The sequence below is a fragment of the Stegostoma tigrinum genome, chromosome 13 (genome assembly GCF_030684315.1).
Source record: "Stegostoma tigrinum isolate sSteTig4 chromosome 13, sSteTig4.hap1, whole genome shotgun sequence".
Classification (NCBI taxonomy): Eukaryota; Metazoa; Chordata; class Chondrichthyes; order Orectolobiformes; family Stegostomatidae; genus Stegostoma; species Stegostoma tigrinum.
In genome coordinates this window covers 24,880,093-24,892,282 of record NC_081366.1, presented here as the reverse complement: position 1 = coordinate 24,892,282, position 12,190 = coordinate 24,880,093, and the positions used below count along the sequence as shown (strand labels likewise).

Below are 12,190 nucleotides of genomic sequence, written 5' to 3'. Positions count from 1 at the left end.
GCTCTCTAGTAAACTGAGCATTTCTTTGCTGTCCAGTTGCTGCATTGAGGAAAATCTAGGTGTCAACTTGCTTCCACTTTCAATGACTTCTGAGCTAAATTCTTTTTGAGTCTGCAACCAAAATGTGACCTCCTCCTTAAAAATTGCTTCTACCTTTAAGTGGTCTCCTGGATACTTAGCTCCCTCAACTATCCCTTTGATAAGCATAAGCAAATGAGTAGCATTAACATGAGCAAGCAGCATGAATTATTGTTTAGAACCTGTATGTACATCACCGAATGTGGGCAATACAAGTCCATCCCACTTGCCACCAGGTGCTGCTTCCGATTGGATTTCAAGTTTAAGCCTGATGCTTAATGGTTTCTGACAAAAGAGTAGGTAGTTTGTTTTACATTTTTTGACAAATGTATCATTTTGCCAAAGAAATGCAAAATAATGCTCTGTGAAGAAGCATACATGTTATCAGGCCTAGGCATCCAAAGTAACAAATATTAAGTGCATTGATATCATTGACCTGCAGTTTTTTAAAATGGCTAGTTTGATTACTGTGTATCTACGTGTGGAATAATAGGCTGGAAGTCTAACACTCAGCTTGTAATTTGTTGATGTGGTTGGTCAAACAGTCCAGTCAAAATGTAATTGAATATTTTAATTAACAGCTATTTGTTAGAAGTTACTGGTTCACTTTTTCTTCATATACCAGCACATCAACAGTTGGTAGTTCAGAAAGGCCATTTGTTGTGTGAAATATTTTGAAATGTTCTGATATGAAAGCTATATTTCATGATAATTAATACACAAAGTTTTTTTTTATTGAAAGACTACGATAATGACCTTTATCACAGTTTATTGGATCTAAATTGTAGTAGATTACTAAGAAAAAAGATTGGCATGATTAATTATTTTGAGATAAAGTAGAATACAGAATTTCAGAAATAGGGCTAACCCAATCGTTCAGAACTAATGATACAGGAAGACTTATTCTGATAATGTGATATTAAGAGGTGGACAAGATGTTTCATGGTATAAATAGATGATGTGCCATGTACAGCTTTGGAAGATGATAAGTGGAGGTATAAAGTGACGAGATAATCTGTGAAGCTGAAAGTAGGCTATGATGCAGCTCTCAACTACAGATACTTATCACATCACCTGATTAGCCCAGGCGCATTCAGTTTTTTTCTACTTAATGCTACTTTATTCAACCCTGGAATGACTCCTATAAATCCTCAATGATTTAATTAGAATATTGAACTGTGTGACATTTTACAAATTTTGAACTTGCTAAGCTGTAAAATTAAACATTTTGGTCTATACTTTGAAAATTTCACATCTTCCATGATATGCAGATGTTTGTACAGAATTTATACAGTATTGACCCCGCTTCTACAAAAGAAAAGGTTGATAGTTAAACAGTCTTTAAGATCATGTTCAGGTAGAAATAGAAAAATAGTTCCTGTTTAATGGGAAAACTCAGTTAGAGATCAGAAATATATGATAATCACTAATAATTCCCTATATTAATTTAGGAAAGTGCTCTTTACCCAAAGAGTACCCAAAAATCCAAACTTGAGGAATATTTGAGGTAAATAATATGGCATATAAGGGGGAGTTATATTTCAAAGAGACTAAAAAGAGATCAGTGATAGAGTTAAATGGAAAAAGGGTGCAAGGAGGTTTGTGTGGAACACAAACCCAGCAAAAGCAATAGTAACACAATATCTCTGAGACCCGCCAATGAAGACAGAAGACTACTAGCAGCCTACTTGCTCTAATCTTACATGTCATCTTTTGTTGGTTATGGATGTTGCTGTAGATGGCAAGTCTAATTTACTGATTTATGTGGCCTTTACGTCTCTGCTCAAATACCTGGTCACCTCTCCTTGTGCTATGGTGTCAATGTGGCTACAAGTGGATTTTATGGTTAGATGCTGGCAAACTCCCTTTTAGCACTGGATATACTCCAGGATGTTGCTGTGTATATAACATTTATTCCATTATTTCTTCTTTGTGCCTTGTGTAAGATAGTATCTCCAGCCAAGCATTATAGTACGGTGGCTTTAAGAAATGTTTGTTTTGTGCAGTTTCTCTAGTAGAGAGGTGTTTCCACAGTGATGTCAGAATGTCTGCTTCAGAAGTCGTGGGTAAACAGCTTTGAGCTCCCTGAGGGTTTTTTTTCAAAGTAGAAATGAATGAGTATGAGTGGGTGGAGTCAGGCTCATGCAGATCCATGGTTTTAGTTTTGCTTTCCATTGTGGTTTGGAGTTGGCTGTTGAAGCTGATAGATACTGATCTTTCTCTGTTGCAGCAATAAGCTTGAATTCTCTCTCTGCTACTTAATTGGTTCTTTCAATCTTCCTTTCTCCTGATTTGGAGGAGAGATAGCATGTGAGGAAAATCTGTTTTGCTGAATTTGCCTTTGCTAAGGGTGTGTTTATGGGATGTTGCTATATTGGAACAGTCGATGGTTATTAGTTTAATAATATATTACTTAATGAAATATTTCAGTTGAGTTAAAGTTATGCTAATTATTTTTTTGTTTGTGTTTTAGCTATATTGCAAGAATAAATTATGTTTTGCTTAAAGCCTAGTAGTGGACCAGTGCAGTCAAATCTGGAACACAACAGCTTACACTTGTCTTTAAATGAAATTTTTAAAAAAAGGTTCTTGGTTATCTCCTTGATATATTTTGAGGGGGTTTGATCTGGGCCATGATCAAGAAAATGCTAAAGCATTCTGTAACTTGCTACTAAATGTAGAACAATATAAAAGACATAACTCCTCTGAGCTTTTATCCCTGCATGTAAGGATGCATTTGGTGTCCTGTTTTGCTTGTTTGCTGTTACTGAAATGGTTGAGTTGGGACCTCACTCACAATTGTAGTTGCAATCTGTGTTGTACACACTGACTCATTTCACTAAAGATCCAATGCAATCAATCATCTCTGTCCTTGAGTCACCCATTTTTAAGCAGGCTTTTCAAAATTCTAATTGGATTTCAACAGTAGTTGAGAACATTTGTACCATTATATAATCATTTTTGTGTTCCTATCCATGAAGTAGGGACCATTTTTCTCATTTGGTTAGAATGTGGCCTTGATCGAATCAGTGGCATGGGCAAAATCCTGATGGTGGCTCAGGTAGATCTTGAGGCCTTCTTATGCCATAATTATGGCATGGAACCATGATTAAAGGATGCTGGAGAGAACTGTCAAGGAGTTTATGATGTTAAAAATCGAAAGAACTGCGGATGCTGTAAATTAAGAACAAAAATCAAATTGCTGGAAAAGCTCAGCAGGTCTGGCAGCATCTGTGAAGGAGAAAACAGAGTTAATATTTCGGGTCCGGTGACCCTTCCTCAGAACTGTTCTCAGTTTTGAGGAAGGGTCACTAGACCCAAAACATTAACTTTTAAAATTTTTAATATTTTTTAAAAAGATCTTAAAACTCCTCTGTGCAGCTTCTGTATAATACTTACCTTAAATTATATTTTTTAACTAAATGCACATGCAGGATATCTTCACAGATTTGCTGGGATTTTTACCGCAAATCACATTTTCAGGAATTAATAATCTCAGTCTGTACATACATAAAATATTTATTGCAGAGAATCAATGTCGCCTTCATTATTGAAACAATTCTCAATCACTCTATTTCTATGCTTTTGCCATCTGTGAAGATCACTAATAATGATCTGAACTTAGCTTACTTCACAATATTAGTGACATTAAATAATTCTCATCATACATAAGAACAGCATTCGGCTCTCTCCTCAGAATATCTATCTCTTGAAAATCTCTTCTGCCGATTTGTTTCAATTCAGATTGTCTTCTCGGCCAATTCTTTCAGAAGGAACCAAGAATTTCTCCATAAACCATAATAAAGAACCCAACAAATATATTTTTTAAAATGCTTCACTGCCTGTTATAGGGAAATAAATCCTCCTGTTTCATCTTAGTTCAGTAAAATGGGCCAACTGTTTCTTCCTTTAGTGCCTCAACCTAACAGATTTGATGATAGGCAGGAAGAAGTGCTCTTAACACATGTATCACACCCAGCTATATAGTATCACGTGTATGCAATAAGTGGGAAACCAGTATTACTTACAAATATTAATATGCATTACATTAACGTAAAATTATAATGTTCTTGAATTTTTGATTTTTATGTCACACTATTGTTGTGAGAATTTTGTTCCCTCTGGTGTGACATAAATAAGTAAAAGAAAGATGGGAAAGTACGACGTGAGTGAAAACTTTGATTCTTAATGTTGTGAAAACTTTCCCTGTTTCCTTTTCCCCACGAACAGGGAAATGGCTATTTCAGAATCTCACCACTGAGCAGCAACTACCTTGGTTTTGTGCACTTGCATCTCATTAAAACCCAAAAAGCCTTTTTTATATGTCACTTCGTACTATGCTCTTCTTTACTGAGAGCCTAGACAGCGCAAATGCCTTGCAGGTAAATCAATGTGCGTGTCTGGTGGATGCAGTCTTTCACTTGTTTGCTCCAGCTATTATCCAGCTGTTTCTGCACAACAAAGTTGCTGCCTGCTCCGTGGTTACCATCCTCCTCAACACTTTATCCATGCATCAGCAGACTCAGCTTCACTACATCATTATGCCTGCTCTCAGAGCAACTTGGGCACCACTTCAGTATTTCAACCCTTTGGAGCTTAGGGACACCTACAACTTAAATGCATCTGCCAGGTCACTTTGCTCACAGGGACACAAGAATATCTACTGCATCACCAATGGATATACTTTTTATGACTCTTAGCTTGCTTTTTAATGATCACTTACTTTGCCACTTACTTGAAGCTGCCAGCCTGAATTTACTTCACATTGCATTGTTATAGCACCCTCACTGACTTCAAAGCTGACTTTCAGGCTGCCAGCCTCTGTGTGGCTAGCACTGCCTTCTAAATGTATAAGGGCTTTGGCACTCAGTTACAATTTGCCAATCTCCCAGGCTTGCATTGAGTTTAGGAAAGGAAGAGGAAGTCAGTTTTTTTGATGATGGGGAGCACTGACCAGGCAATTGATTAGTAAGACCAGGATTGGACATTTTTTTTTTCCTTATTCAGTCATGGGTTAAGGGCCTTGCTGGCTAGGCAACATTCATTGTCCATCCCTAATTGCCCAGAGCACAGTTCACAGTCATCCGCATTGCTGTGGAGTCACAGGTCAGCCAGACCAGGTGAGGATGGCAGTTTCCTTCCCTAAAGGAAATTAGTGAGAGGGTTTTTCTGACAGTCAACAATGGGTTCATGGTCATCATTAGATTCTTCATTCCAGACAATTTTTATTGAATTCAAATTCCACCATCAGTCGTGATGGGATTTGAACCTGGGCCCCCAGAACATTATCTGGGTCTCTGGAATACCAGTCCAGAGATAATACCACTAGGCTGTTGCCTGACCACAATATGGACACATGGGCATGTTGCTGCATAACACTGTTACATCAGACCTGCAGCATGTGCCATCATTTTATGAGTCAATGCAAGCTTGAAACAAATGGCAAGTGTAAAAGTCAAAGGGGAGCAGTCCATGTTGGTATGATGGAGGGCAACCATCCATCGGGGGTACTGCAATATTCGGTCAAGGGACTTATCCAATTCCTACTAGAAGGTTGTCCGCAATCAGTCAGGTGCGACAACTTAGCAGAACCTGGGAATCTATGTCCTTGCAGTTTAGGGATTGGACCACAGTCAGTCCTACAGGTCAGGTGAAAGTGGTCCAGGGATCACAGGTAGGTCAATCAAGGTGCTGGTGAGATATCAGTCCAGGCTGGCGGAGGGCCAGGTTTCCCTGCAGTGAGATAAATGGAGAGCTTGCATATGGTGATAGTAGATGGAAGAACAATTATTTGTAATGCAGGAGGAGAAGATGTAATGAGGTGTTCCCAATGAGTGAATGCAAAGCACATGGGGTTAGGAGGATGACGTGGCCAAGAGCCATTGAATAGACACAATGCATGCAATTCTGAAAGTTGTAGTCCATGATCCTGATGTCTATGAGACACTTGTGTAGTGGCAGAGTTAGAGTGAGTGTAGACCTTGAGTATGGGGGAGCAGAGAAGATGGTGGCACTTACTCTTGCAGAGACCAGAAGGTCATTGACCTTCTTTCTAAACTACTTAAGCCCAGGTTAGCTGTGTCTGGTTGTCTGACCTCTTGTGATGGTCTATTCAAAAAATAATTGTCCTCCTCTCCACCACCCCATCAAATAACACTTCCAAGTCCCTGCCTGCGAAAAGGGGAGAGAGAGATTTCCTCTGGGCTACATCATAGCAACACAGAATTGTTATGGAGCAGAAGGTTTGGTAATCACAGTGAGCATCATCGTGGGAGGGGCAGTTCATGATACCAGAAGTCTCCCTGTTATAGGAAAGATAATATTAAGCTGGAGAGGGTTCAGAAGGGATTTACCTAGAGTGCCTGGAGTGGGGTGTTTGAATTATAAGAAAAGGTTGGAGAGGCTGCAGCTATTTTCACTGGAACATTGGGGATTGAGAGGTGACCTTATAGAGGTTTATAAAATAATGAGGAGTGTAGATAAGGTGAATAGCAGGTATCTTTTCCCTAGGGTGGGCAAATTCCAAGACTACGGGATGTATTTTTATGGTGAGAGGACAAGGATTTTTTTTAAAATGGGTGTTTTTTTCACAGAGAGAGTAGTTTGTGTGTGGAATAAACTTCCAGAGGAAGTGATAGACGCTGGTACAGTCACAATGTCTAAAAGACATTTAGATAAGTACACAAATTAGACATGTTTGGAGGGATATGGGTCACGTGCAAGTAGATGGGACTTGTTTACTTTGGGATTATAGTTGGCATGGACTGTTTGGACGGATGGGTGTGTTTTTGTGCTGTTTGACTCTATGACTTTACTTCTCTTCCTTTGGCCACACAGTTCCTGGGGAAAGGGGCTCAAGCACCCAGCTGCATAAATTAATGAGGTGAGAAGTTCCTTGGGAAGATTTGCTCCGAGTTATGATGGTCTGGATGCCATATGTCCCATTGACCAATAACAGTTTAACTGCAAATGGGCAAATTTCTCCTAACCTTTTACTCATCTACAAACCTGAATATGAAGATTTTGTTTGACATAGAAGTGTAAATAATGTTTCAACTTTAATGTCTACAGACATTAAGCCATATTAATTATAGGATGAAATACCAAAGAATCAATTCTGATCTCAACACCAAGGCATAAAAGTAACATTCCTTACTGGATTCCTGTTAAAGAAAGTGCCTAATTTGATTTCCATTAACAGCAGGAAGAAGATCTTTCCCTATTGACAGGATGTGGAATTCCTTTTTTTCACTCATTGCATGGTTTAAAAAGTAGATGGAATTAGTGACAACTGGGATGTAACTCCTCTAGTGTGATTTACTTTTGCTAAAATTGTTGAAGGCAGGTACTCTATACCTTATTTGAAGAAAAGCAGTATTTATTAATAACATCACAGTTACCTGTACAGTCAATTTTGCCCAATCAGCATCACTAATTCTACATATTATAGAATTGAGAAAACATCTGCAGTGCTGATGCTGGTCATTGAATTTGGATTTAATCTGAATTTCAAAAGCACGCTTGAGTATGCTCAATGCTTTGAATCTGACTTAAAAGGCATTAGTGTAAAAGCAGCTCAGTATGAACAACAGTTCCATGTACATTCAAGATTGCTACTTGTTGTCCTTGTAGAACCATTCTTTATCTTGGGTCAACAGACTTATTATTCAAATGAAACCAACCCATTCATTGTCTAGTTAACACACCCTTAATTAGGTAACTATACCCAGTTAAAGACTTCATCCTATTGCTGCTTAGATTTAATAGAAACCAGGAGAGGGCAACACCCAAAATGCACCCTGACCTGTTTATCTCTGTATGCTTAGGCCAGTAAAACATTTGGTCAGGAGGGGCAGGCCTTCATTCTGAGTGCTGAATGTCAACTTTAGATTCTTTCTTCTCCCTGCATCCCCCTCTACATCCGTGATTTTCAGTATGTCCATTCACCTTCCTGAAACTGCCAGCCCCTTCACCTTGATCTGTGAGGTTGGCATTTGACAAGTTTGTAGACTTATTTGGCTATCTGATCCAGTTCAACATACCTTCCCCTGGACCTAGCTGTAGTACTGGAAGTGACTGCTACTCCTACACCATTATTCCCAGTACTGGAGAGCTGTTGGCAACTGATTGAAGAGGGCCATAGTAATGACATGGCCCTCAGGCCAAAACGCAGGCTGAAGGCCCATGGGAGATGCACTCACCTCTGATATTTACAGTGGAGAGTTGGGAACCCTTCCTATCTCCTCAGCATATGATCCAGATCACTGTTCCAGGCCAATGACCTTACTTCCTTATCATTCATTTTATGTGCTGTCTAGATCAGCATTTGTTGCATGTCTCTAATTTCCCAGAGCCAGTTAAGAGTAAACCGTATATTCCAGGTCAGGGGCCATATATAGGCCAGACCAAGTAAAGTTGTCCTTCCCTAAAGAACATTAGTGAGCTAGATGAGATTTTACAGCATTCGATAGCATTTTAATTGCAGGTTTTTGTTTTAGAAGTTGAATTTAAATTTCTCTGTAGGATTTGGATCTATGTTCCCAGAATATTAGCCTGGTGTCCTGGGCTACTAGTCTAGTCACATTACCACTATGCCATCTCCCCTGTTTTAAATTACTTGGCAGTTGAGTTTACTCCATGATTTATAAATTCTTACACTAAAATTTTATGCGAAAGATGGTTCAGAGGTTTTGTGTATGTTATTGAACCATTGTCTCTGAATATTAATATTATTGATATTATATTCATTCAACAGGAGTATACCATTGACATATTTTTTGCCCAAACGTGGTATGATAGACGTCTCAAATTTAATAGCACGATGAAAGTCCTCAGACTCAACAGCAACATGGTTGGCAAAATATGGATACCAGACACATTCTTTAGAAATTCCAAGAAGGCTGACGCCCATTGGATAACGACTCCGAATAGAATGCTTCGGATATGGAATGACGGAAGAATATTGTACACACTAAGGTAATTTATGCTAACTTATTAATATTTGGGTGCAGTATAAGGAAAAAAAACTTAATCTACATGTCCATTGAGGGCACTTTTTAAAATTGTTATCATACACAACTATTTTATTTGCTTATTTTTAGAACCAGTAAATATTATGTTATTGTTATGATATATATGATATTCTTATAACTATTCTGATAGAGAAGATAGCAGATGAGTTTGGCTGAGCACATAATTATTTGCTTTGAACAGTACTTTGAAATTGAGATTATTTTCTAGCTATTGTATGAAAGAAGTCCAGAATCTTGTGAATTTCACATTCCTAAGATCAGGAATGTTGCTGATTGCATCACAATCAGGGGCGATCAGATTGGCAATCAGGACACTGCACTTGGGATGAAAGTTCCTGTGATAGAGACAAAAGAATTAGCCAGTGATACTGCTCGTAAGCATGATCCAGGTAGAAATGCACGTGGGTCACTATCCACTCAAGACAAGACCAGGCTTAGCTCACTGCTTTTTACAGTCACACTGGCCAATGGAGCTGCAAGGTACTAATTGCTGCATTCTCCCTGTAATGAGTGATTTTTCCCTCAGGAAACAAAAATTGTAGTTCTTATTTGCAAAACTTGATGATGACCAAGTTAATCAATAACCAAATCTTCAAGATCTGATTACTTTGGGCATGTATTTCCTCAAGCTTCCTGCTGACCTAGTACTGTGACTTCATTGCAAGTTCACGGAAATCTTATTTACACGCATAAACATACTACCACGCTAATGCATTAACGAAATCATTGGCCCAGATTTTTCTGGGTAAGGAATCATTAGTTAGACTTTGTGCCTTGATCCTTTTAATTTGTTAAAAATAAGTTGCTGAAAGTACAGTAACAATAAAGTACCTGGGATCTTGGTGATAGTTGAGACCCTTTAATTCCTTTAATCAATATGACTTAAAGATTAAGAAAGAGGCTGATGAATGAGGAAATTGGATGAATTCCAATCCAATCAGTTATGGAGCAAGAAATAAAAATGGGAGAAAGTATGTTAAGATGCAGAAACGTGAAGTAAGAAAAAAGTCAAATGTGAATGTTTTGGCTTTGTGCAAGAATTTATTGTATGCAGGATTGTGACTGAACAGTTTAAGCTGCTCCCTTTCTAGACCAGAGATATTGATTGGCATTAAGTGATAACACAACATTATTTCAGTTGTAAAAATATGCTGTTACTTTTTGTTACACATTAAATGTCAGCTTAATTTTCCAAAGCCAGCATATTCCTAAAAGTAACTAGGAGCCTCAGGGCCAGTGGTCATTTTTGCAAGGTCAATGGTGAAGCATCACAAATTTGCCCAGAAATGTGATGATTTGCATTTCACGAAATATCTGTTTCTGACAACAAGCTACTGGATCATTTATATGTGAATAATCGTGAGTGCAATTTAGCTTGTTGTTATTTTGGAAGCAAAATTTGAGCTATTATATATTTTCTCTCCATCTTTGCTAATTAAACACGCCATTCAACAATTAAACCACAGTGGAGTGTTGTTGAGAGCTATCTGGCTGTAATGCTTTTTTTTAAGTATTCCCAAAGACAGCTATGAATAGTTTGCCAATGGTTAGATATTTTGGTTTGAAATCAGATAGATCTGAATTATTCGATCACTTCAAAAATGCACTTCATAAATAATATTGAATGAAATATTGTATGCTGCTTGTAGTAAATTGATGTTTTGGGAGATTATTATCCTTTTAGTTTTAGATGCACACCAATTTTATTTAAATTCCAAGGAAGTTATGAACACATTTCATGTGCGGTGTTCTAAGGTATTTGAGTAGCCATGAAGCGAATTGACATTTACAGTCTCATTTTCTTTAGTGGAAAATCTCGGAAATAAGATCAGTAATGTGACTAAATTTATCTTTGATAATTTAATACAACACTTATTGTGATTCACTGCTAGTGGTATTATGACAACAATTATGCTCTTTTTATCTAAACAGTATTCACCATTAATGAATAGTTTGAACTGTTCCATCATGTAAATTTTGCACATTTAAAACACCACAGCTTGTATTCTGAAGTATATTTTTTGCATCTTATAAATTATCCTCAGTACATAAGCTTTAGTTGTTGTCCATGTCTTAAATGTATAGTTACATGCATCTCTGTCTTTGATTCACGCCTGACACACATATACCTTACATGGGTGAATATACTTCTATGTAATTACTGTTTCTGTCATGAGATTGCCCTTTCAGTTATTTCAACACTTAAAATGAGCTTTTACTATTTTTAGATTGACAATTGAAGCTGAATGCCAGCTACAACTACATAACTTCCCAATGGATGAACACTCATGCCCTTTGGTATTTTCGAGTTGTATGTATAGCTTCATGACATATAATTTACTTACTAATATATAAAACAGCAGCGTCATTTGTTAGAGCATTGCAGAATGTTTAAAAGAGTGTTTGTCACAAAGAGGTTGATATGACATGTACTTACAAACTTCTTCACATATTTATTTCCTTTTATTCATTAGTGGGATGTGGGCATCGCAGGCTGGCCAGAATTTATTGCCCGCTCTTACTTGCCTTTGAGACGGTGGTGGTCAGCTGCCTTCTTGACTGCCTTCTGCAGTCTACCTTTTGTGGGTTGACTCGCAATGCTATTAGGGAGAGAATTCAATATTTTCACTACTTTTCAGATTATTTATTTCCCTAAAGTAGACATTGTAATGTATGTAGCATACCAAAAACGATAATCTGCAGGAATATTGTCAGTACCAATAATTCAACATTTTCATCGTAAAACAATGGAAACTATATGTTGTTCTTTATTAGTGATAGCTATGCTTGTCAAGAGATGTTGCTAGTTTTCTCCCTGTCTGCACCTGGCGTGAACCATGAGGTTGGGAGGCATAACAGGGAAGAGATTGGGGTCATGCAAGTGGATAAGGGAAAAGGTTTGTTCAGTGCTCTTGCCTCCTGATATTTGGAAGTATGTCATCAGACACCAGGCACCAGAAGAGTGGGAACATAACTTAATGGTATGTACCTTAATGAATTTTTGGGAAAATGCATGCCATTTCAATCACAAGCCTATCCATGACCTTCATGGTTTCCCAGCACTAGGACAGCTGTTGGTA

The 12,190-nt window shown here is 37.9% G+C and overlaps 1 protein-coding gene across 2 annotated transcripts in view; it reads left to right on the top strand.

The window, feature by feature from the left end:
• LOC125458506 (gamma-aminobutyric acid receptor subunit gamma-2-like) overlaps positions 1-12,190 on the top strand; it is a 114,408-nt gene that overhangs the window by 15,976 nt on the left and 86,242 nt on the right. For both annotated transcript variants that reach the window (XM_048543826.2, XM_048543827.2), the window contains exons 4-5: positions 8,834-9,054; positions 11,339-11,421. In XM_048543826.2, coding sequence (XP_048399783.1) covers positions 8,834-9,054; positions 11,339-11,421 — 304 coding nt within the window. The remainder of the gene's footprint in view (positions 1-8,833; positions 9,055-11,338; positions 11,422-12,190) is intronic.